Source organism: Tauraco erythrolophus, chromosome 5 (genome assembly GCF_009769465.1).
Source record: "Tauraco erythrolophus isolate bTauEry1 chromosome 5, bTauEry1.pri, whole genome shotgun sequence".
NCBI lineage: Eukaryota > Metazoa > Chordata > Aves > Musophagiformes > Musophagidae > Tauraco > Tauraco erythrolophus.
Window position 1 is genome coordinate 47,375,877 of NC_141469.1, and position 26,538 is coordinate 47,402,414.

General features: G+C 48.0%; 1 protein-coding gene and 1 pseudogene across 1 annotated transcript; one reads left to right on the forward strand and one right to left on the reverse strand.

Annotated features, from left to right (window-relative positions):
* Nucleotides 1-21,572: 21,572 nt before the first annotated feature.
* Nucleotides 21,573-22,235, reverse strand: LOC147528722 (uncharacterized; annotated as a pseudogene).
* A 2,256-nt stretch (nucleotides 22,236-24,491) lies between these two features.
* LOC147528723 (uncharacterized) lies at nucleotides 24,492-26,233 on the forward strand. The gene is made up of 2 exons (XM_086612487.1): nucleotides 24,492-24,640; nucleotides 25,321-26,233. The coding sequence occupies exons 1-2, from the start codon at nucleotides 24,492-24,494 to the stop codon at nucleotides 26,231-26,233; spliced, it is 1,062 nt and encodes a 353-aa protein (XP_086468613.1).
* Nucleotides 26,234-26,538: the final 305 nt, after the last annotated feature.

A 26,538-nucleotide genomic window follows, 5' to 3' on the forward strand; every position in this document is an offset into this window, starting at 1 on the left:
TGTCACGTTGTGAATCTTCAAATGTGTTACGATGCGGACAGTTTTGTTATGGTCCCCACTCCACTAACAGATTTAATACCTGGTTTCAAATTTTTTTTTTTTTTTTGAGACATATTTTTGCCAGCATGTTCTATTAAATGGTCTTTTTTCTCTGTGAGTTAAGCTTAGTTTACAACATTTCATACCGCTGTTTATATGTGCTGAAGAGCAGTAAGCACTAGGCCAGGGTGCTGCAAGATCTGGTATCTGCTGCAACATGCTGGTATTCAGGGACGAGAAGGCTCCAAAGAGTTGTTGTATCAGACGAAACCAGATGAAGATGTGCTCTAAAATCATACCACAACTGAAAATCTGATCTCATCCATATTTGCTTCACAAGGCTTGTTACGGTGTGTTACAAAATGAAGAATTCAAGGTTTGCTTGCAATTCAATAAAGCAAAGTGGATAGGCTTCTCTGAGCTGACGATACGGGAACCACAGGGAATTTAGGGGTGCCTTGATATACTCTTGATTGTGCATCCTAGAGCCAGTGCAAGGTGCGAGGCCACTGAAAGCTGGCTGATTTTTTAAAATCAAATCGGAGAGAGGATAAAGTAACAGGGGGATTTTGGTCTGGTGCTATGTAAAAAAAAAACAGTTCCAACTTTCACAGCCTGGTTATTGTCAGACTCTCCAAGCGAAAAGGCACTTTTCACTGGGAACTAACTGTAAAGCACATTATTTTAGTCTCTGTAATTATGCAGCTTTCCCTGAGCTATAGAACTGATGTACTCCAAAAGCATGGCAACTCAAATACAGAGAATGAAATCCGGGCGTAGCAGAATGCAGCAGAAGATTCGGCCAAATGGCTTCTCGAGGTGGAGCTTGCACAACTGCAGCCGCTCTGCCCACCGCGTGAATCGCAAGGAACTGCTGAGGTCTTCTGTGAAACCCTGCCAGGGTGGTTTTGCTAGCGTTACTTGGGCAACAGGGTCCCTGGGTACGGCTTTTACGGTGGTAAAAATCTGGCTCTAATATTCAAAATACATACAAACGACAGCTGGGCACGCGTGTTACGTTTCAACTTCTTTTGCTCTGAAAAACAGCAGGCTGAGAAGACTGAAGCGACGTGCAACCTCGCCTCAGCCGGGTCGGGCTGTTTGGCTAAGGGAAGAGACCTTGCCCAAATGTTCCCTTTCTATCTTCTCAAACGGATCCCTTTCAGTTTGTTACTCCGTTGCTAATTTTACTTTTGCTTGCTATTAAAATAGGTTAAAAGTTAAAAGTTAAAAAAAAAAAAAAAAGAGAAAATACTTAGAACTTAAGATGAGAACAGCAGTAGCACTGTGATGTTCATCAGCATCTGACTACTCATTCTGACAGCAAATGTCATTTTGGGTCACTAATTCTTTTACTAAATTCTGCCAGTCAGATAAAACGTTGAATAGATATGCAATCACGATTTAAATCAGAAACTATTCTTTTAGCAAAAGAAATGAAGCATTTTCCTTTAGTAATTTGCAACACGTGGTGAGTACACGCTACATTATTTTAGATATAGATTTCCCAGCCTTTTTATACTTACTTGACCTGTAGTGTACAATATAAATATTTTCTAAGAATAAATAACAGAAAAATGTTTCAGGTCTTTCCCCTTGCCCCTGATTTTTCATATGGGAAATTATTCAAGCTTGTTAGGTATAGTTGGTACTGTTCTGCCTGATATTTGCAATTAACAGTTTGCAAATACTTGTGTAATTTTTACGGGTACTCTGTGAATGCTAAGGTGTCTGAACACATACTAGCCCATGCTTGTGTTGCTGAAGAAAATGCATTTAAAGTAGTCTTTTTTGTACATGGCACCACTATGAAATAAATCACCATAGGGATCAGACATGAAGGAAGAAGAAATGTCTGCACTCTGACATCTCAGCCTTTCCTGTATTACTATTGCATTCGACTGAATACAGCCATTAAAATAATTTCAAATAAATGGGGCAATTCACGCCTTTTAGCACTTTCTCCTAATGCCTCTGCTACACAGGGCTCAGGTTAACATCCAAAGAATAAAAAGCTTCATTTCAGAACATGATAACGGCTTGTCTGCTCTTGCCTTTGTGAGCAAGTTAACTACCTTGACTTAATTAAAAGTCAGTTCAGCCTCTGAAAAAAGCCAGATATGAGCACAATCAGGTTAGCCAAACTCCCTTGTTAGAAACTACAGTAATGAACTGTTGTCTCTGGATGTCAGGAAACGTATTTTATGTCTCGGAGATTTCCTTCACAGCTCTAAGTGCAGAAAATCCTGACCAGTTCTCCCTGCGTACCTGCCCTAGTTGACCCACACACCCTTCACATCGTGCTCTGTGCTGCCGGCTGTTGAAAACAAAATTCAGGGAGAAAACAGCATCTAGATGTTTATATTGCTGTAGCTGCTTAACTATAGCTGTGGTGGCCTTTCCCTTGCCCTGGACCTCTCTCTCCATCGTGGTGCAACCGTGCAGCTGCTGTGTGCCAGCGTGGCCCCAGTCCGCGCCGCTGGGGAGGCAGGAGGAGAGCGTTGCCGCCAGGCAGCCCTGCCCAAGCAGCCTGGGGGAGATGGGCTTTGAGCAGGACAGAAGCGATGCTCCGCAGGGCTCCTCCTTACCAGGCAGCCCAGGCAATCACCCTACTCTGCAAACGGAGCTGGCTCTGCCTCAGTCCGACTTCTGGCACTTGCAGGTGCTCTTGCCATAACAGATTTATTTTGCATGCCGTTTCTAAAGGCAGCATGTCTCTAAGTCATTACTCGGGACTGGTTTCTGCAGGTGCTGTTGTGCATGGGCTACATCTCAGCTTTGCTGGGCCCCAACCGTTGCATTTTGAGGGGAGCCAAAGCACGGAGCCAAAACCAGCAGTGCATCCCTTGCCGAGCACGGGGAGCCGGCTTCCAGCCTTACAGGGAACAGCTGCAAGAGCCTGGAATTAGTTATTAGCAAAGGACATAATTGCCGCTGCTTCTTTTCTGGTGATGAAGAAGTGGATGAGCGACACGCCTGTCTCAGGTCTTTCACAACCAGGGGGATTTCTGCCATTACTCCTCTCACCTTGGGCAGCCGTCGGTGTGATTCATGCAGGGGCGGAGGAGAAGGGCGCAGGCCTGTGTATGGCGGTAGCTGCTTGTGTCTCTGGAAAAGAGGAAGGAAACGACGACCGATGCCTCCGCAAGGCGTGAGGTGTTCTCTCGCCCGCGTCTGCAGCGTTTCCAAGAAGCCCCTGGTGAGTGCCAGCTCCCACGGGTGACCCGGCAGCTCCCGCTGTGCCTTGGAGGAGGTGAGCCGACCCAGGGCGGCTCTCACCAAGACCCCGGCGTCTCCCCCCACCCCTTGGGCTGCCTCCCCAGAAGGCTCCATTGCTGTTCAGGTACCAGACGAAGGTGAGATTTTCAAAAGAGCAGGCTTTGCTTTGAAAACGTGGATCCCCTGCAAACGCTGGCTGTCCCGGAGGTGGTTGAGTGTCTCTGCTAACTACAGGCAGGGCTGCGGCAGCCGAAGGCGGCAGCCAGCCCCAGCGGGCGAGGGAAGGCACTCGAGACTGATACTCCTCAACTTGGTAGATGAATGACTTATGTAGAGACGACTGGAGGGATGCTTGTGTGTTTTATGTGCCAAATCTCTGGTAACACATAAGCAACTGCTGAATTTTCTCATTCCCAGAAAACTCTGTTCTTTTGCTATATAAAGTTCGCAGTGACTTTCTGGCTACTACCTTGACTAAATGCTTGCATTTATCTGTCACCGTGACACCATATCTGCTGCTTGAAAGCTGGCATCAGCACCATTCTGCTGTGAACAACGCAGTGTTCAGCACAGCAGGCATCCGAGTACGAGTTAAAGGTCACAAGACTTTGTAAGAGACTGATTTAGGACTTCTAACGGACCACGGATTATGTTCAGGATCAGCCTGACTTGAATGGATTCGCCTTGCCTGCGCCTGCTCTCCATGGCTGGCTGCTGGATGGCCCTATGCGTGAAATGGGGACATGTCCCTGAACTTTTTGTAGAGTACTTTCAGATCAGTCATGAAACATCTTGGTGCTTCTCAAACCTTGGTGCATCTCAGTGCTTCTGAGTTTGTCAGGTCCCAGCTCTCCTTCTGAGAAATGTTTCTGCTGACCTGCAGAGTTTGCTCTGAATGGATTTGTACACAACTTTAAGGGATTAGGGCTTTCCAGCCTTTCAATTCTCTGGAGGCATAGGGAGTAGGCAGCATAAGGGACAGAAAGAGAAGGGACAACATATAACAATGTATTAATTACTTTACTATTTTAACAGACTGTAATCACAGCTATCAACATAATGCCCTTTTTAATTGTAGAAAACATAAGTGTGGGCTGAGCTAACATCTGATTCATCAGTGACATGTTTGGAAATCAAGTTCTCCCTGAGGAGTTATGGTGAATGCCAGGAGGGTAAAGCAGAGGGAAGGTCCCTCCATGCTCACCCCTACCCCTCTTTCTGGAGCATGTTCTCGCATTCGCTGTAGCGACTGGACTCTGGGCTGGACTGATCTCGATGTGAGCAATAGGGACATTCTCACAGTAAGGACTTATTGCCCAATCAACAGGTCTCACTGAAATTTCATTACCTTGAAAATGTTCCTGTTTCCTTTACAGGTGAACTGGAGGGACTGAACACAATCTGAGCAAGAATTTAGGTTTAGCACCACTAGGGAGAGTAGCCATGAAGTGAGCAACTACGGTCTTTTCATCCTTAGAATTTCACCCTTCTATGATAAAATACTGGGGAGAAACTACTATTATTCCCCAAATTGTTCCTTTGCGATGGGAAAGACATTTTTTTTTTCTGCAGTGGGAATAGTCAGGGCTACCCACATGGAGTCTCAGGCTTCCGATGCAGTACAAGACAGAAGTCAAGGAGATTAACTCAAGGAGAGGAGTTTTGGGCTCTGCTCCACATCTTCCATAACTTTCCACCTGGCTGCCAAGAAAACTGATGTACTGTCCTTGCTCTGGAGCATCCTCAAGTTTTTTGCTCTCTAATGTGCAGGGACGTAGCTTTGCTCTTTTCCCCTGAATCTCCAGAGGCATTTAAAGACAATGAGACATCTTTACCCAAGAAATTCCCCTCCTGCTTTCATATCTGACACCTGCTTATGACTTCTACTGCTGAGATGTCACAATTTAACTTTTAATTTACAGTTGAAAGAGATCCTATGAGCCTTGCCTGGCAAAAAGAAGATTAGTTGGGAAGTTGCTTTTCCCCTCTGAGAACAGCTAGTTCTGGTGGACTCGATCTTTGCAATAGGTGTCAGCCAACGCTGGTAGAGTTAACTCTCTGTGAAAACTGCACAGCAGAGACTGGAGGGATATCGCTGCATTGCTAAATACATGAGTGATATGGCTTTAAGCAGAGACTACAAATAGCATATGAAAACAGAGATGGGATCTGGAAAGGTCTAAAGCAGAAGGGGTTGGTTAACTGGGTTTCTCAAAAGAGACTGATTTCTGATTGGGATCTGGGGCGAATTGCTCAGGGATGCGATTGAACTATCCAGAATTAACAGGGCGTTCACTGAGCAGAGAAGCTTAGATGTCTGCTCTGACATTGTGCATATGACAGAAGAAACAAAACAGTGGGAAAACTGAAACCTGAGGTAGGGTGGCTTGAAAAAACCCTACCTTTAACTTCACAAAATCAGTTTGCTGATCTGTGTGTGCTGTGATGAACAAGGGAATGCCAGGCATGAGGAGTGAGATGCAGAAGCAGCAGTGAACCACATCACGTCACAGGAGTCTGCAAGCACTGGGAGAAGACACCCAGCGCACGAAAAGAACGCAAAATCCTGGGTGCTCCGAGGTACTTTTCACAAGAGCAATAGACAAAGCTGCAGCAGGAGATGGGCAGAGTCAGCATGAACGTGAATGGAAATTGCATTCGTTTCTGTGCAGAGCGGAGGTACGTAAGCAATTGTGGTGCTAAAGATAATTATGCCACACTTTAAAAAATCCCTGGGTTGGAGGAAAAAAAAGTCGTGCCAGGGTCTCTGAGGACTTGCAGGTATATGAAAAGACAGGGAAATAGAAGCTTTGGTTGGACCTGGGGCTCCCAAAGCTGCTACTGCATTGCGAAGGTGATGCTGTGCTTTTCTGGTGGGAAACATGGACAATGGGGACTCTGAAGCAGGGCGGGTGCTGGTGTTGCCCTGGCAGGTGCACATTACAGAGAAACGAGTCACACTTTCTCTGAAGCCCAAAGGGAAAGAGGTGATGAATCAGCCATTTTGCTGAAAAGGCCTCCGAGAGGCAGCAGCCTGAGAAAGCTGAGCCACAACTGAAACAAAAGAGAGGAGCCATGTCCATATCCAGGGTGGCAACAATGGGTCCCCAAGGCCATGCAGACGTCCCGGGAGCTGTGGCAGGACCATGTCTGACAACAAAGATGAGTCTAACTCTTACCATCTGCTGGCTTGGCTGCAATGGGGATGAAAGACGTAGGAGACTGGCCTTGGAGGGACATTGATAGCCCGTGTGGGCAGCAGCATGCAGAGATGCCTGAGCTAAAGCCACTAGTCCCTGAAGTGGGAAGTGTGTGCCTGTGTTGATGTGGCACTAAGAGATAGTTTCACCACAATGCCAGGTCCCACCTTGACCTGGGTTTAACAGGATGCAATGGGCTTCAGGACTGGGCTGCAAGACACTGAGTGGTTGGAGAGTAGTTGGAGCACCAGAACTTGCAAGAGAAGCTTGGCATGATAATAGAGCAATCGGGAGCAAGAGGTGCAAAATAAAATTTAAGTCAAATAATGACAAGTTCATTGTGTGCCTCCAGTGTGTGCACAGCTCTACATGACAGTAAGCAGCTGTGAGGGACTTTGCATCTCTAAGCATCTCGTGATTCGGTGCTCCCAGTGGGATGTGAGTGATGGAGCCACAGCTGGAGCAGGCAGTGACTGTGATGGACTGAGGTCTACTCCTCCTTGATCTCACAAACACTGCATCGGATACAGAGGGCAAACAGGAGACAGAATCAGAGTCAAGCAGGGTCAGACTCAAGTCTGCAAAAATAGTATTTCTGTTGGTACTTGTTATAGACATTCACTGGCCCTATAGAAGTAATTGAAGAGATCTGGTAACAGCTTCAAAATATCAGCTAGGTAGATAGGACTGCCACTTGTGGAGGGTAGTGCAAGGACTCAGTTTTCCTTCGTGGACTGATGATCAGGGGTCGAGGCCAGGTCCAGATCTCATTTTGAGAGAACTCATTGAAGAGGCAGGAGAGGTGGGAAGTACAGTTGTCGTGTGTCTCATCACACCAACTGGAGGTGTAAATCATCCATGGTATTTGACAATGCAGTCATATTTCTGCTTCTCTATGAGGAACTGAGCTTGGCAAAGGGAGCCAGCGTGTAGCAGCATGCTTCCCATTGACCATGCCAAATGCTTGAGGAGCAAAACTTCCCTGTGAATTCCTCTGTATCCATATTCTGAAGGTTGTTTGGGACAAGACCTGCAGGAATGGAAACGTCACCTCCTGATGTGGCAACTACATTCTCAGGTTTGAAGCCACTGGCAACACAGTGAAGGAATTAGGGGCTAACAGCTGCCAAAGAGCAAAAGAGCAATGTGTCCCTCTCATTGCTCTCTCTCTGGCCAGTTTAGCACAGCATCTTTTTCAGTCCAGAGGCCTCCACTGTTGGTCACTGTTGTGCAGTACAAGCCCTGCAAAACCATTTTCTTTTCACAGGCTGAGTGCACACATGTAACAGGTCTTTGAGAAGCAGGTCTGCATCTTGTGCCTTCTCCCAGCATGGTCCTAGGACAATGAGAAAGCTCCCTCTCAATATAGCAAATGTTGATCAAGCTGCAAAACCACTTGAACGACTGTGACAGAGATGCTGCTGCTTGGACATAGCAAGGCAAATCCCCTAAGACAAATACAAAACCAAACATTTCTACAGTGCAAAGGGGGTTAGGATCACAGAATAAAAAATATTGTCAAGCCGAGGGATGGAGATGATGCAGTCTGCAAGAGCTGGCACCAGCTGGATTTTGAGATCACTGCTCCATGCTCTTTGTGGGTAAGTGTCAACACTGCCAGGGCTGCAACGAGAATTCAGTCACATACCTGTGCTTCAGTTAGCTCAAGTCTGAGTCAATCACTGAATGATTCAAAAATACACAGATTTAGTATTAATGGTCACAAAATTAAGCCCATGGTAAATGGCACAACCAGGAATCATCTTTTTTCTTTCTTTCTCTGAAGTGTTGAGAGTCCATTTGTTTAGCAAACTGTTTTTACAGGACCACAAACCTGCCCTGAGTTGCAAATTCATGCAGAGCTTGCACTTACTGCAAGGAATAGTTTACCGTTTTGAGGTGTATATGGCATAGTTAAGGGGAATTTAGTTCAAGCGTGTGCAAAACGTAGCTTACTGGGATGGTCTGCACACCTGCAGATGGGAACATTTGAAGAGCAGTTTAGGTTCAGAGCTGTGCTAGACCACTTGATCAAAAAGTAGTAAAGAGCCGTAACAGCAGCAGTGGTGGAGGCTTTAACAATGAGAGGAACATAAGGATGTGGTTTGCTCTCAAGAAGGTCTTGAAAGAAGGTAGGAGGGGGAAGGAGGAGACGAGAGGTGGGCTGCTGTAAGCAGAACAGTAGGAGCTAAAGCGTAGTGAAAGGAAATAGCTGAGGCTGTAAAAAGTGAAAAAAGGTTACTGAGAACTGAAGAAATCAGAGTAGAGACAATGTGGCTGAAGGGAGCTTTTCCTCCGCTCCACATTCCTGTTTTCAAAAGCTGTTCGCTCGGTGTGGTTTGCAGCACAAGGGAGTATTTGGGGAATTTACTCTGATTCTTCTGCTGGCAGAAGAGCAACAAATGTGACATCCTAAAACAAGAATTCATTGATCGATGGGCAACATCTGACCTGCGTTTGCTGGTCAAATTGAAGGGCTCACCTGCGAGGCCAGCCTCTGCCACGCAGGAAAGCACCCCAACACAGCTCGCTCAGGCAGTTAAAGGCAAAGTCTAATACACTCCCTCAAAAAAGCAGCTTTGCTTTGTTCCTGTGCTGCGCCAGGCTGTGACACCGCTCATGGCCCCACGCTCACATCCCCAGTGCTTGCTCCTCTCCCAAACCTCGCCTGGGGCTCAAGGTTCGTGTCCCCGGCTCAGGGGCCAGGGTGGCACAGGGGATGAGGAAGCTGCCCTTTGGCCATCATGGCTCTGCCCAGGGCGGGAACTTGGTCCTGCGCGCACGGGAAGAAGTCTGCGCTCAGGAGCGAGCTGGGCAGCTGTTTCAGAGGTACTGAGGTCGGGGGCTGTGGAGAGAGGACAGAGCATCTACGAATGCCCCTGGGTGCAGGGAGGCACCCGATCTGTGACCCCCAGTGACACCAAGTGGCAGCAGCCAGGGTGCAGCAGCGTTTGTGGCAATGAAGTTGCTGATATTTTCCTCAGTGCTCTGGAGCCTACATACTTACTACAAACTTTATGAAACTGGTAGGCAAACCCAAGTCTTGGGGACCTTGGATGGCTAAAGAGAAGGTTTCCAAGATAAGGCCTCCCCCTAAGCAACTTTTCCACCTAATGTAGGAGCTTTTCACTCTGCTGAGACTGAAGCTGTGGCACTGATCCTGTCCGTGTTCACTGCAGCCTGCTGGGGAGCAGCCTGCCAAGCGTGCGGCAGTTTGCACAAACAGTCTCATTTGCCCTTTGAGTGATCAGGGTAAAAAAAATAATCACCTTGTGCCTAAGACGAAGTGACACAGAAACCCTTCAGAGCATGTGCTGTGGGACCGATGCTCTGCTGTGAAGTCCTGCAGCTGCTTGAGAGACCAGGTGGCTTGCGACAGTGCATGGTCCTCTTGGGATATGAGCTCTACATACCAGTGGGTTTTGTCAGGGTTTGCTTTTGGAACAATATAACTACTCTGGGAGTAGCTTAGAGCAGAGCTGCTGGCCCAACAGCTGGTATTTCAAAGTGTTTCAGATCCACATGCGCATCTGTAGGGCATATCAGAAGAATTGTCAGGAAAGCAGCAGTCACAGAATTGAACAGAGACGAAAGATTAGAAATCAGCAGCCGTAGGTAAGGCGGCTGTGGACTGTATTCTTCTCTCCTTGTCTTGGAAGAGCTTGCTCGCAAGCTCCATTGGTGCCAGCCGTTTGCAGATGTGCAACTTGGTGGGCAGAGGTCTGCTTCTGCTTCCCGCTTGCTCTCCCAAAATACAAGTTCAGATGCGTAGCAGAGATAAACAGGTCCTTCTGACATACAAGTAATTCATTTGGCCTATTCCAGACATTGGTAAGGTGAACCACGCCCCAGAAAAGCATGTTTCTCTCTCTCAGCTGTGAAAGGAGTCTAGACAGCTCGCCACCATAGGTGTCTATGTTGTGACATTTGAAGATGCAGAGATTCATTCCACCCTTGTCTATAGACACTGGGCACAGACCACAACTAGCACAGCTCTGGGGACCCTTCCGCGCCCTTTCTGATCCTGGTCTGGTGACTCCTGCTGCAGCTGTTGCCACTGTGGTGCCGTACATTGCAGTGGAACGGGTGATGCTGTCTTTGCCACGGATGTGTCTCAAGGGTGAATGAGTTCAGCTCAGACCGCAGCATGGTCACTGACGTTGTTTGCATATTTCCATGATATTTTCAAGAACTGAGTGTCTCTGAAGTTTTTGCTCCCTCATTGAGTTTAGTTGAGATTTGCCAAGGCTTTAACAAGTTGCTGGAGAGGAGAGGGAAAAGGAGACAGCAATCCCATAATCCTTGTTCTCTTAGGCTTTCGGGGGACGAGAGTGATCGCCTTATTTCTGTGGATAGTCTGAGAAAAATCTTTACAAACAAACAGCGTATTCAGATACATAATGCACACGATCAAGATGCTGCTGTTGGGTGGAGATGTAACGAAACAGATTTCTATTTGCATTTAAACCATATTTTATATTACAACGCCATTGAGAGGGATGGGAGCACTTGTCACAGCTATTGTTTGTCTTTCTGAAGTTAATTGCATTTTAAGGGTGCTTCTGCCCCACCTGTCACACCAGAGGCAGAATTAGAAACTGCCAGGAATGACTTCATGCAACAAAGTGGCATGAAGGTACCATCATCTATATTTGATACAGAATCAAATAAAGCTCTGAGGAATTAGAGACAAAGGTAAGCTACAGGCCTAAATGTTTGAAGTTCAACTTCTGCATCAAGATCAAAAGAGGCTTATTCTCCCCTGTAGATCTGAGGCATTTAATCTCATGGCTGCCACTTCAGAGGCTTCCTGTTGGACAGGGTATAAGGTCAGCTGTGAAGAGTTGATGTCAAATTTGGGATTTACTGAGACAGGGATGGACACTGATGGAGTGTAAATGATGTGCAGTGTGAACACATGGCCTGGTCCTAATGGGGTGGGTAGAGCCCTCCCTCTTTAGCCATCCTCACGCATTAAATGGTCACCATCAACTTTGCAGCTGGAACCAAATTCAGAGGGGAGTTCAGAGTTCATTTTGGCACTGGATTAACAGTGAAACTTGTCTGTTCTCAGATTTTTAACCAAAGCAGAGGTGGGTTAAATCTAACAATTTCAATGAAGTATTTTTCATTAATGACACATTAAGGTTAAGACTTTAAAATCTCTCACTACATGGTGGAGATCGTGCTATCACCCAGCATGAACGTGGCCTTCTCTCCTGAAGGGAATGGAAATTATTAAACTCAGCGCAGGTTTAGCGAGTTGCAGCATGGAAAGAGAGACGCTCTGACTCATCTACTCTGCAAACAACCGCATGAGACTGCAGTTTCACTTTTTGATGTGGTCTCGTTACAGAAGTGTACGCCAGCTGAATTATCACGATGAGATACTATTCCTTCCACCTGGCTAAGCACTCGGTAATTTTACTTGAGGTTCTGGGGGAGGAGAGAGCTGAAGCTGCTTCAGTGGGCGTCGTACCCACAGTTCAAGCAATAATTCAGTCCTTTGTGCCTTCAGGGAGGAGCTGAGCTCTTCCACCCACTCTCTCTATCCTCCTCATGGGGGAGAAAAGGGAGGTGCATGCAGAAAGGACTAGGTCTTGTCCTCTGAGGTCCACACACATAAGAAACCGTTCAAGGAGACTGTGGTGAAATACGGAGGACTCTGCTGTCTATATGCCAGACACGGTTTGTTATGTAAAATGTTTGGTGAGATTAGAGCACACTCCTGTGTTTTATCAAAACAATGTAATGAGAGAAGAGGGAGAAGCTCTCTGATACACAGTTCCTCCCTCGGTATCAGACGGACCTTCTTCTCCCTTACTGCGAGCGTCTGTAGATCACTGTGCACTGCCACTGCTATGATTTGGGAGTGCTTTTAATTACAAAGTATGTCCAGTATGCAGTTACAAATGATATTAATTTTGGCATCTTTTTTTAGCTATGCCAAGAAGCAACTAATGACAGTCACTGGGCTCTGCCTACTGAGCACCTCCCCTGTTCTGTGGTCTCTAGCCCTGGTGGGAGGGGATGCAGCATATACTCATACGGAAAAGAGTATTTTTCCCTTTAACATTCACTGGTCCTTAAGTAAAACTTCACCTGGAATTTTCCTTGGACGGGGGACTTCTGGACAAAAAATACCTCATGGAAAAGTTTGTCATCAATGTTCCCAGTGTTTGTAACTCTCCTCTTCACAGATAAATGCCACTAGGAAACTGATGAGATGCTGTTGGGCTCAAGGTGATCAAAAATTCGCTGTTTCACATAAATTAAAGTGACTGGGAGGTTTTCGACTGAGGCAGCCTGATCAATTGCAAGTGTACAACTCCAAGTCTGAAGATAAAATAAGAATTCTTGGCTGTGTAATCTCACTCCTCTTCTGAATTTTAAATGTTCATTCCTAAATGTTAGTTTCTCCTACGAGGAGAAACACCATCACATAAATAAAACCACCAAATAACTCTGTGAAAGTCTGAGTCCTGCACTAACAAATATTTGGCTACTAGGTCCTTTTATCTCCCACTTAATGGGAGATAACAGGTCCTGTTCAATGGGAGCCTGACCGTGCTCCCATTTAAAAGGAGTTAAGTTCTTCCTTATTCTATATTGCATAACACAAATACAACACCCCAAAATAGGGACAGATCATTTGGTTGAAGGACACATGAAAGCTTTGTCTTTGATGAGGAGCTAATTGCCTGAAATGAAAAGCAGCACTTCTTGGGCGGAGCATGCCAGAAGTAAGGCAAAGTTTACTGTGGATTAAGCTGCTTGGTTAAAATCCGTCTAGGTGAATGCTCTTGCCCTGTGATGAAGCGTGAAGTCATTTACACCTTTTTACCTCGTGTTTTGCTGAGTAGGAGTGTGTATGCATGAGTAGTTACCATGGAATAAATGACATGCTGCAAATTCACACTGTCAATGAATTTCTTCATGTGCCCATGCTCTTAGACAGGTGAACACCCTGTTTCTGGATGGTGGGTGAGGAGAGGGGTGAGGAAGATACGCTGTCAAAACAAAGCTGCTTCTGTGCGTATGTAGCAGGAAAATCAAATGGCTGAGAAACCTCAGGTCCACGAATGGTGTGCCTGCAGGCTTCCCCGGGGTCCTGGCCATCTCAGGCTGACTCAAGGGCAGCACACCAGGTCTGCCCTGGAGAACTGCAAGGGAAAGGGACCATCGGCAGAAACAGGAGCTGGAGTGTTCAAGGTGGCATCTTCAACTCAGGTGTCAACAGCCCAATTAAAATTGGTAGGCACTCAACCCCCTTCTGCAGGGTTTAGTAGCTGCAAAAAGGAGAACAAGAGAAAAGATTACTGCTTGGTTCTGCAGGATCAGGTGGGAAAATTTCATGGAGGAAGAAAAGAGATGAGCTTGCTTCAGTGCTCATTGTATGCTTGGGATTGTAGAGATGAGCATGCCCCGAATCTTTGGCCCAGGAAGCCTTTCTTTGCTTCCTGCACTCACTTTGGGCTTGGCTGTGCTATGCCTAGGTGGTATTATCACATATTCCATCACTGGATTTTTCAGCTTAATATTGCTGCTTAATTTTCCTCCAGGAGCCTTCAGAGGTCTTTATTTTTCTTCAGTCTCCCTGGTGGAAAGGAGGCAGGTGGCCACACTTCCATTCAGGTTGGGATGAGCAAGCCCAGCGATGGCGAGATGTGCAAGGGGCCGAGGAGGCTGGAAAGCTTCTCCTGGGCATGGGAGCTGCCGGCATCACCCGCTGCACCGCTGCCCTCTCCAGCTTTTTGTAGCCACTGTCACAGATAACGAAGTAAATTGTTTGTTAGGGGTTTTTTTTAAGTTACCGTCTTTGGGTAACATTAAGTACTGAGGTTAGTGCTGGGTGCTAAAATACTCTCCCAGTTCTGGAGTTCTTTCACAGGGGCTCAGATAAGGTGGGGGAGCTGCTCGCGCTCGGCGCCGATTGGCGAGCGAGCCGATGTAAACTACGCGGCTTAACCACAGGGGCCTGTTTTCTTTCTGCACCGGAAACACCTGCCAAAAAGGCTACGCTCACTCGGGCTGTACGAAGAAAAACCCCAAATGAAACTTCCAGCCCTACAGCAACAGGTCAGGGAGTGACACTTGGTACACCGGTTTAAACTCAAGGCAGCTCACTGGGTCGTTTCACCAGGTGCATGGCAAAGACAAGGGCGAAATGTGTTTTTCTCAAGGGGCTGTGCACTGACAGCTCACTGGGAGGTGCACTTCGCAAAAGAATTTGGAAAAAATAAATTGCAACAGAACTACCGTGTCTGATTCGTATCCAATACCGCAAGGCACTGGCGATGTAGCTGCTGGCCCCAGCGTGGAGGCATGGTGCTGCGGTCCAGCTGGTCCAGGGCATGTGTGAGCAGCTCTTCCCTGAGCACCAGAGGCCATCGACCAGATGGTGTGTGCTGGGTCTGCTGGGATCACCCCGGTCCTCCAGCAATACAGAGGCTGCAGCCCTGTCCTGGGGTGGCCTGGACCCTCTGTGCCCCAAAAAGGGGTACCATGTCCTCTGCCGAAACGGTGACCTTGCATTTCCGCAGTTTGAAGGGATCGCTTGGTAGTGCTTCATGAGGAGGAGCAGTTGGCTGCTCTTGTCCCTTCTGAACTCTTTGACATCTGATTTGCATGGCAAAAGCCTCGGGCAGGTCACAGCCAAGCGCAAGAACACCCAAGCCCTGCACCTGCGCCCAGTGTAGTGCAGCTGGCAGAGAAGGGGCAGCCTGGAACTGCCCCTGGAACTGCCTGGTCCGAGAAGCAGTTAAATGTTTTTTGCCTCCTCGTCCTCCTTTCGGCAGCTACCCACAATTCACTGTTTGTGCCCCGCTCATCGGCATTTCTCCTCCGACAAAATGGAGACTTGCCAAGCTGGGGCACATTTAAATGTCAAGATCTGGGAAAAAGTCAGCCTGTCTCTTTTAAACTTTGCTAAAATGGGCCCAGCAAAAGCACAGGCAGCTTTTGGCAAGTTGCCTAAAGCTGGTACATTTCCCGTGCGTACTGTTTGCCCAAGAAGTGAGTCTAAGTTCCAGCACCAGGAACCCTGGTGTGGACAATATCTCTGGCCCATGAAAGCTACCGCTTGAGTCTTGCAAGCCCATCTGGGTCTGACAGCTCTTTACACTCCAAGTGTCATCTCCTACCCATGCCTCTGGGTGGGTGCATGGGTGCACAAATGCATGGATGAACACATGCGTGAGTGTATGGATGGGTGCACAGTTGGATATTGGTCTGCAGTGCACGCATCCCACCGGTTCCTTCCTGACCATGACAGCAGCAGGTGACCTGCATGACTGCAGCAGGGTCTGCAGTGCTGTGCACTGCCACTTGGTCTCACCCCCAGTTCCCTTCAGGTGTCTGTACCACTGACCACAGTTAACAAGTCTTGCAGAAAATGAAGGCTCTGAGGCCTCAGCATGCTTAAAGCTGGAGGACAGCATCAGCTTACAAGCTGCCTTCTGTGGTTTAGCCAAGCCAGCAGCTAACCACCACCAGGTCACTCGCTCACATCCTCCCCCTGGGTGAGGTGGAGGAAAAAATATAACAAAAGGCCTGAGAGTCAAGATAAGAACAGGGAGGGACCACTCACCAACCAAAACAGACTCGTCTTGGGAAGAAATTAATTTAATTTGTTAACGGCTCATTCAGAGAGGATAATAAGAAACAAGGCCAGATCTTAAAACCACCATCCCCCTACCTCTCCCTTCTCCCCAGCTCTACCTCCTTCCCCAGCGGTGCAAGGGGATGGGGAATGGGGGGGGTTGCAGGTCAGTTTGTCACACAATGTTTCTGCCTCTCCTTTCTTAAGGAGGAGGACTCCTTAGACTCTTTTCCCCTGCTCCAGTGGATCCTCTCCTCACAGGACAGTCCTCAGACTTCTCCAACATGAGTCCTTCCCGCAGGATGCAATTCTTACCCATCAGATTGCTCCAGCACGGGTTTCTTCCCTGCAGAGTCACAGCTTCTTAGGGAGCTGCCACTTGCTCTGGTGTGGGGTTCTCCACCGGCTTTGAATGCCTCTCCATCTCATCGTCAGCCTCTAGCAGCAAAAGGAGACCATTCTCTATGACCTCCTTCAGGCACAGGCATCTCTGCTCCAGTGTGGGCTTCTCCACGGGCTGGAGGTGGATCTCTGCTCCACCATTAAACTCCATGGGCTGCAGGGGGGCTGCCTGCCGTCTCACCACGGGCTGCGAGGGAATCTCGGCTCCGGCACAGCTCCTCCCACTCCATTTCGCTGACCTGGTGTCTGTGCAGTTGTTGCTCTCAGGCGCGACGAACCTCGGCAGTCCCAGCAAGATGGACTCTGCCCAGCGGGCACTCCAAGAGCAGGGTGCTTTGGAGCTCTCCAAGCCGTACTGCTGCAGCCATTTCCAGCTAGTAGCGGCAGCCCAGCATGGGCAGCCGCCCCCCTGGGAGGCCAAGGGTAGCCCGGCTCCTCCCCCCTCTCTTCTGTGTGGGTCCAGCCTGATTTGGGCTCCTTTGCTTCCATCTTAAATAGGGCATTTGCAGAGGCACTGACTGGCTCAGTCCTGGCCTGAGGGGATGGGGGGGTCTGACCTGGCTAGTAGCCGATCTGATCGGTTTTGGAGCTGGGGAAGCTTTTTCACAGGGGCCTTTTCCACAATCCCTCCTGTGCTGCCAAAACCCCATCACATAAATGCAGCACATTCAGCTTTTCATAGCTACTTGCAGGGGCCACTTCCGCAGCCCCTCCCATAAACCCAACACACTGCCATATCCTGAGCAGCTCACACTGCCACTTTTTGTGAGCACCACCAGGGCAGGGGTCTCAGGACATGGTGGATGTGTCCTCCTAAACGTCTTTTAGCATTTTGGTTTGTAGTAGTGGACTTTTGTGAATCTATCAAAGTATGCCAAAAGGGTGCAGTCTGGGCCCCGGCCAAACCCACTTTGTGAAGTGTGTGGTGAGGGCCAGAACGCTTCTGGAAGAACTAGCCTTTGGCAATCATCTCATGTCCAGGCATGGAAAAGACTAGAGATCAGCTGAGGGTTTAAAACTTAAAATATCCATTGAAATAAAAAATATTTTCCTTAAGGAGAAAAAAAAAAAAAACAAAAAAGAAAAAGAAAAAGAAAAAGAAAAAGAAGAAGAAAAGAAAAAGGAAAAAGGAAAGGAAAAGGAAAAGGAAAAGAAAAAGAAAAAGAAAAAGAAAAAGAAAAAGAAAAAGAAAAAGAAAAAGAAAAAGAAAAAAGAAAAAGAAAAAAGAAAAAGAAAAGAAAAAGAAAGAAAAGAAAAAGAAAAAGAAAAAGAAAAAGAAAAAGAAAAGAAAAAAAAAGAAAAAGAAAAAGAAAAAGAAAAAGAAAAAGAAAGCCACAGAAATGCTCTGACCCTACCGTGACCTCAGTGGCAGAAAGATAGCCATGTCCATACATTCAGATTTGGAGGCAATGCTATAACAGGAAAAAAATGCTCGAGTGGGTTGCTGGAGCTCTACAGATGACATGCATTTGCCTCTGCTCCTCCCACCCTTGTGAAAGTTCACCATATTGTTGGATTTCCCTCAGCCATTGCTCACAGGGTATACTGGTAACTAATATTATATGTGCTGACTTATTCTATTGCATGACCAACAATGCATTTTCAGTAAAATCTCTGTGATTTTTTGCTGGTTTAACCCCCTAAAGGCTTTAATTTCAAAGGTTAGTAGTGAGCAAAACTGTCCAACATTCTGTAGCATGAGGATGTGAGAGCTCACACTGCCAAATAACTTGGGGATGAGAGAGAGGATGGGGTGTGCCATGAAGTGACTGAGCAGCTAATGCTACAGCGTGCTGTTGCGAAAGCCAAGCTGAGATGCAAGACTTGGCTCCAAGACTAATCTAGTCTTAAGGTAAATCTGAGTTTCTGAAGGAACAAGGGCAATGTGCCAGGAATAGAGAGCTGGGTAAATCTAAATGAGTGGCTTGCACTGGATATTGGGGTCCAGGCTACATAACACTGTTGGGATTTGTGGCTAAGAGTATTAGATATCTTTACAAATATTCATGCAGAATGTTGTGCAAAATAACACAAAGGCTTCAATAATTTAAGGTCTGATTTCTCCAACTTGTAGGATATGGTGTCTAAAGCTTGATCTCCATAGGCATTTTGTGTGCTACCTCCAGTCTTCGTAATAGTTTTACCTTGAATTTTGAGGATCAATTTTACATCTGATTTTGCCCTGCTCCGCTACAGACTGGAAAGCCGAAACGAGTATCTATCAGTAAAGTATCTACCTGCATCTGTCTTGTCACGTTGACAGGGTAAAACAAGGTTAAATTTGTCCAAGTTGTCAAATGATTACCCTCCATTAGGAAGTGGCTGCATTTCAGTGCTGTTGCACCCCATGGATTACAGAATTTTTAAGATGTGATGCAAAGCTTCACCCCTGTGACATGCACAATGCTTAGCAACCCAGCAGGGAAAGCTCCTTGGAAATTTTAACAACACATCAGTTAAATTGATCTAATTTCCTTTCCTTTGCCTGGCTTTGTTATCCAGGAGCTGTTGCTGCAGTAACTTAGCCTTGGGATATGCAGCAATTAAAACTATGGGTGGTTGCACTGTAGGAAGGCAGTGCCTCAGGAAGACTACTTCACAAAGGTGTTTTAGGACGTAATTTGATGAAAATATTTTGGCAAAAGAACCAACCTATGCCATTTTCTTACTTGGACTCAGCTGGGTCAGTACAGCTTTTTGTAGATCTACATGATAAAGTTAATCCGATTATTTTTAATCTACATTTGTTTCTATATTTGCTTCAGGTTTAGCCAAGCAAAGTGAGTTTAGCCAAGCTGAAGGAGATGGCACAGAGAAGGAACCAACAGTGGTGAATGAGAAAGGGATTATTGTAAGCTGGTACTGCAGCTGAGAAAACACTTGTGAACCTGTAGGTGCAGCACAGCCTGAAGCATTTGCTCAGGAGCGCTTTTCCCTGTTGGGAGAAAAGTAACCATTGCCATTTAGAACTGCTTACATTGTGGGACAGCTGCTTTGCACAGTGACATTCAGCCAACTTTTGAGAGTTCCTCCTCCATGCCGTTCTTCCCTGCTTGCTTGGCATCACAGAGATCATCACCGGGGGCACCCAGAGAGACTTTCCTGACTTTAAGTCGGCTATAGTGAGCTCTACATCCTTTCTCGTCCCATTTCTTAGGTGAAATGTAATTACATCAATATGGAGAGGCAGCATATTTCTATCTTAGAGATTCTTAGTGTGAAGTCATCACTGTTACTACCATGAATACCCTGGTTTCTATCTGAGACAGGCCAGCATCCCCTTCCCTCTCGGAAAATTAAGAGGCAGTAAAATGAGAGCGTTTACCATCATTGTAGCTAAAAGCACTCTTCCTGCAACCTTGAAAAGAAGGCTTGGATTTTTAACAGAGACCCACTGAGTACGAATGGAATCAACTTTCAACTGCACGTCTGAGGACAGCCTCACGGTTGCTATTCCCTATACTACCTTGGTTACTGCAGCCTGCTACACTTCTGTGATTTACATTAGCGCTTTTCTGGTAGCACAAGAGACAGTAAACAGGTCCTCCAGACACTTTCCTCCAACCTGTCACTGCCACATGCCCCGCTCTCAGGATGAAAAAGCAGTCCACGTGTGATCACACAGCATAAAGCTGAGCAGTCACGCCTGCTGACACCTGGACCTGTGCAGTCAGTTCTCATCATTATGCACAAAACGGAATTCTCTGTCTCTAACAACTCCCTTTTCCCTTGAGTAAAACCCAAGAACCCTTTTGCATTCTACAACAAACCAAATCTTCCCCCTCACTCCTGAAGCAAACCTTTCTCTGCCTCTCCGCAATAACCAAAGCTGGTGAGCCAAACTCTTCCTTCTCTCTCACCCTGCCTGAGACCTCTGCTTCCTCTGGCACACCTTTCATGTGGATTATTTAACTAAAATGATTACATTGCAGTCAGAGAGGGAGGTCTAGCCACTCTGACATACCACTTCACATTCACAAATATGAGCAAGATGACTGGATCTCAGCGTCAGCATCACAGTGTGCTAATTCTGCAACAGCTTGTAGTAAAGCTGTAGAAGGGGAGCTACCAAATGTATGCTAGGGAATTATCAGATTGTTATCTACTACCACAACTCTGTTTTCACAGCATGCTCTGTATGGAGAGCAGAGCAAGAATTTTCTGTAACGATCATCTTGGAAACTAGGAGTGCAGTATGATGCTGGCTGTTTTGTGTACACCTAGTTGTCATCTCCTTAGCTCCTGTGATGCACTGCAGAGGATGCTATTACTTCAAACACCTTCATTATGAAAGATGACACTCAACCTTCTTACTATCCTGCTTTTCAGGTACTAGTTTATTAATTTGTATTAAGAGCCTTTAACAAGGGCTCTGATTGCAGAATGAGGGTTATTTTTGCCAGCTATCTCTGCTACAAAGGATCCTTCCAAACAAGCAGGGTCATCTTGAAGTGTTGGCCACGTTTCAATTAAAGGCTACTTTTGGTCAGTATCTACATTTGATACATGCTTGGAAGAGGGAGTCAGTGAAGGATCCTAAGAATCATCTAGGTAAGGATAATGAGACTGCAGCAGCAACAGCTGCTATGGAACTGCAACTTGGACAACAGGTTCAACTTCCTTGCTGGTGTCACATCCAGTTAGCAGCTAAATCCCTCCACACTCACAGCTTCAAGTCACCCACCGTCAGTTAGCTTTACTTTTCATTCCATTAGACAACAGAAAGGATGTATACTTTTCTCAAGTTGTCATCATCACTGTGATCAATAGCCTTTGGCCAGGTGTAACAGAAAGACTACAGAAGTTCTTGAAAGAAAATGTCATTTAATGTAAGATTACATAAGGTCAAAATACAATCAGAACAAACATGCTGAATAGCATGCACACTGATCCACAAGTCACAGCAGTTTTAAAACCATGACACTCCATTCTCAAGACCATCCCAAATGGGGAAAAAAAATCTACCTGGTACTAGTTACTCCCCTTCTCTGTAACTTTACAGAGCACAGAAACTTTAGTCTGTATAAAGTATAGTTTCTACATGGCAGAAGATACCCCTTACTATGGAAGTCTAACAGATGATAGATGTAACTGTATCTTCTGCAGGATCTTCACCACCACCACCTTGCTATTCTGTTAATAGCTTCATTAGAATACCCATGAGATACTGCTGTTACAACAGTCCCCACCAGAAGGAATGCACACCATACGGTTTGGAGGAAGTCCAGCAAGCCAAGAGCACGGCGGAAGACAGTTAAGAATCCCTCTTTGTCACAGCCAGACTGTCTGAGTGCACAAATAGAGGGCCCTCTCCCTGTGGCCGTGCTGCCACATAGGTACGGAGAGCTTCAACAGGACATACCCACATCTCTTTAGATAATCTCAGTTGGATCAAAAACCTCTCCTGGCCCATATGTGATGTATGCAAACAAAGGTTTGCACCTCCTTCAGTCAGCTGGAGGTCACTCCAGTACAGGAGCTCTGGCTGCACTGTACTTTGGTGATTTGCCACCATCTCTTCTATACGGAGTGCCCCAAAAAAAGCTACAGTAAACATGGCACGGGAACAGTACACACTCATAAGGAGAGCTACACACAGATTCCAGAGTCCCCAGGAGAGATCTTAAAACTTCAATAGTTTACAGGAGAGTATTATCATTTGAAGAGGCAGTCCTACGTTTCAGCCTTGATGTCATGTGACAGATAACAGGGTCTCGAAGAGGATCAGGATGATCTGCCATCCTAGAGATAAAGGACAGTCCTTCCACATACATTATTATTTTCATTTGGAGGTAGATTCTGGGAACTCCTGACCACCAAGAAGTCTCTCACTGATCCACTGGATTGGCCAGACGGAGACAGACCCATGCCTTCTCTAAAGGCAAGGGAAATTCTTCAGGCCCTCATGGTAGACCTGCCATAGGCAGCTATCTCTTGAGTCCTCAGTATTAGCAGGGCCTTCAGGGGCCAAGGGCCCAAGGGATGCTTTTCAGGAACTTGGCCAAATTCATCTGTTGAAAGAAACCCACATTAGCAATGGCAAACAAGGCAGTCTCATGACAATAAGCAGACAAAAGCGTTGCCTCCTTTCAACACACTTCAGCTTTTACATGAGTCTCTCTGAAAAAAGCCCATCCCTTGCATTCGCACCTGCACAGTGTCCAACAGTGAGAGCACAGGAGACAGATTAAATTGGTTAAGAAAGCCTAAAACCCCCGTATTTTTCTCTTTAAAACAACACCTCAAACCTGGTGGCAGAGTCAGCACACTAAAACAAGGCTTCTGCAACCCTGGACCTCCATTAAGAGCAATAGGGGTTGAGAGTAAAGTCATGCACTAGCAATACATTCAGCAGTGCACACAGGCCCCAGAAGGCTCCCAGCACAGGGGTCAGACCCCATAGATGAAGCTGTCAAGCCTCCATCCACCCCCCTCCCCGGGGACCACACTCACCAGCTCTTCCCTCATTGCCAGCCTCCACTCTACTGCGACCCCACGATCCGGCGCGGCGACCCAGGCCACACGACAGCCACCCCATACCGGGCTCCCGCCGCAGGAGCGCCAGCAGCGCCCAGAAAGGTGAAGGGGCGGTGGGCATCTCGATCTCACCGCTCTGCATCGCCAGCACCACCACCCACCCGGCAAGACACGCGAAGCAACAGCACCACAGCGCCGCGTCCCTGCTGCCCTTTTATAGCCCGGCCGTTCCTTCCAACCAATCGGAACGTCCCGCCCCCGCCCTCTCCCCTCTCTTACCCAATCGCGGACCGAGCCACGAGGCTCTGCGCCCCGCCCCGCCCGGCGGCGGAGCCCGTGCCCGAGGGACGGGAGCGGGGGCGGCCGGGCAGCTTTAGGGGAGTCTCTCCCGTTCTGCCTCTTACGCGGGGGCCGCCCACGGGCCTGGGCGGGAAACGCCTGCAAGATGGGGTTTCACAGCTCGGAGCTAAACGGCCCGTTATCGCCTTGATTGTGCTGTAATGAAGGAGGAGCTGGCGTGGCAGAGAACGTGCCCGCGCCCATGTCCCCCGCTGTGTGGCTTAACCTCCTTGGCTCCGTCCGTGTTCTCTTCCCCCAGCCTCAAACCCGCACCGTTTTGTTAGCAAAGCGAGACAACCCGCAGCAGGTAGAGGTGCAAACACGGTGTAGGACCGGATAAGGGCTAGGAATAACGGCCAAATCTTGAGGGAGAGGAAGCTCCCGGGGGGAGCCGTCGCTGGAGTCCCTTGTGCAGCTTTGTTGGAAGTCAGACCAGGCTGGGTCTAAGGGTCCCAGCGAGCAGCTGTGCCCTGTGCGGCCCTCAGGGCAGCGGCTACCCTCTCCCCAGAGCAAGCGGGCTCTGTGAAGGCACCCCAAAGGAGATCAGGACGCACGGGAAAACTCTAAATGAGAAACTGAAACTTGAAGATTGTCAGTGAAGCCCATTTGGTTATTTTGTCTTGGGTTTCAACAGTGATACCTGCTGTGGAAGAGCGTTTATCTCACTGAACCGTGCATAAAGCATCTATGTGCACTATCTGTAATTAACGGCAAAGGATGACTGATGAGTAATTCAGAACGGACTCAGCTGCCCTGAGCTACCCTCTGCAGAAGCTTTCTGGACACCTTGTCTTGGAGAGCTCGGGAGAACAATGGGCAGATAACACAAGTACTTTTCTCTCCTTCTAACTTTATCAGCAAACCCATCCATATTTCAGGTTTCAGGAGAAAACAGTGCAAGAAACGTCTGTAAGTTTCGGGCCCTTCCGCTCACGGGCCAGGCCCGCCTTCTCGCCCTCTTCTCGGCGGCGCCGCCGCTCGCTAATGGCCGCTTCGCACCCGCCGCCGCGCTGGGAGGGGCCCGGGCCGGGCAAGCACGGGACCGCTTCCAGCCGGTAGCCAAGGGCAGCGCTCCGGATCCCCGGGAATGCTCCGCGTACCCAATCGGAGGGCGCTGCGAGCGGCTCCGCGGCTATAAAAGAAGCGGTGCAGGAGGGCTGTAAGCGCCTTCGTGCTGCGCAGGTTCGGGGGGAAGGAGCGCTCGTCCTTCGGCCATGTCCTGCAGCGCCCGCGCTCCGGCCGGGCCTGCTGCTGCGCCGTTCTGGGAGATGCTGGAGCTGCTGGCCCGAGAGCCGGGCATGGAGTGGCTGGAGCTGGACCTTGCTGGACAAGCGGCCACCTCGCATCGCAGCCGAGGAGCAGCGTGTAGGACCGAGGCAGTGGCGCATCCCGGCGGCTCCCGGCAGTGCGGAGAACACGGCGCGGCGGCGGCCGGTAAGTGCGGACCGTGCTCTGTGGCGGGGCCGCCAGCATGTGTGGCGGCTGGGCACTTGCACCCTGAAGCCGGGGTCTGGGTTCTGGCTCGGGGGTGGCCGGGCAAGCGGATCGCTGGTGGCCGTGGCCCCTACCGGGCAGCAGTGTCTTAGTTTTGCTCGAGTTCTTGCATGAGGCTGGAGCTTTTGGAGGCTTCGAGGGAGTTCCCCTTCCTGGGTTGGGAAACGTATTGCCTTCTGGCGGGGGTGTCCTGTGTGCCCTGTGCAATAGTGATTTTTGTAAGCCACACCGGGAAACCTTGGGTTTAAAATGGAGTTTTGTTTTTCTTCTCGGTTACTACTGCACAAACTTATAAATTCACAGAGTGTTAACAGATCTAGAGCTTGAAATGGGCCTGGGATGTTGCTTTTTGTTTTCCATTTGAAAAAACATCCCTGCTCTTCAACAGCTCTGAGTGTAGCTGTGTGTGAATTGTCTTTAATCGGACAGACCAGCAGAGCGTTGGCTAGGGCTGTATTGCACTGAGGAATGCTGTCTTTGTTGCTGTTTAAGTGGCATGCTTGTTGCCGTTGTCAGCATGTGCTAATGTGGTTCCTCTCTTGTAGGAAGGGAATTTAGTTGTCCTCGGAAACATGCTTTGGGACCTTGGCCTCTGAAGACTTTGTTGTTACTGGAGTGCTCAGGGGACAGTAGGCTTTGGCAAGCCTACCTCGAAGGACTGAAGAAATTCCTTGTCTATAGGAAGAGCATGGGAATGCCTGCAGCCTGGCCAATTCCAGAGGAGCAAGTTAGAGGGTTTTTGGCTGCGGAATCTCTTTATTCATCCTCAAAGACGTTGTTGTATGTGGCAGCACTGTCTTATTTATCAAAATTGACTGGCAACCGCGATCCTCTGGAAGATCCTATAACCTGTTGCATGGTGGTAGGGTTGAAACGTCAAGTGGGCATCCTGAGGGATAAATATTTGCCTATAACAATTGAGGTGTTGCGATCTCTCTTAGGAGCTCTGGAGTCTGTATGCATCACTCATTATGAATGCTTACTGTTTCGTGCATTATTTACTGTAGCTTTTTTTGGGGCACTTCGGATAGGAGAGATGGTGGCAAAGCACCATAATGTACTGCAGCCTGAGCTGCTGTACCTGAGTGATCTCCAGCTGATGGAGGGGAGAGTGGTGTTTTATCTGCATCACTCTCCTGTGAGTCAGGAGAGACATGTCATCAGCCTGGGGCTATCTGGAGAGCCATGGGTGTGCCCTGTTCTGGCCCTCCAAAGCTATGTGACAGTTCGTTCCCAGCTGGAGGGGCCACTCTTTGTGCACTCAGACAATAGGACTGTAACAAAGAGGGAGTTCCTGACCGTTCTTCGATGGGCCCTGCGGCTGCTGGGGCTGTGCCCGGAGCAGTATGGTGTGCATTCCTTCTGGCTGGGGACTGCTGTCACTGCTGTGCGCTGTGGGTATCCTGAGGAAGACGTCACTCGCCTGGCAAGATGGCCCTGTATGATCCCAGAGAGATCATAGCCATGGACACCAACAGGAAAATAGAAGCTAATGAATTTCCTTCTTTCTGTAGAGTCGACTTTTAACTATATATTTTCTAGTCTGTGGCAGTAATTTGGTGTTAATACCTGTAATGAATTTTCTGCCCCAACAGTGGGAAGATCTCTGAAGTTCACTCACTGTTGCTGCTTGTGCTGTCTGTAGTGTTGAGGATGGGGGAGTGTCAAACCTGCTGTGCATGGACCTTGTCTGTCTGTCTTGACAAAGCAAGCCTGCAGACTGTTTTATCTCCTATAGTGTGAGTTAATAAATGTTTAATTTTTAAA

Bases quoted from the DNA above. Each gene is read 5' to 3' on its own strand.
- LOC147528723 (XM_086612487.1), top strand. From the start codon at position 24,492: ATGTCCTGCAGCGCCCGCGCTCCGGCCGGGCCTGCTGCTGCGCCGTTC. The intron at 24,641-25,320 runs GTGTAGGACCGA...TCTTGTAGGAAG, and splicing joins CATCGCAGCCGAGGAGCAGC to GGAATTTAGTTGTCCTCGGA.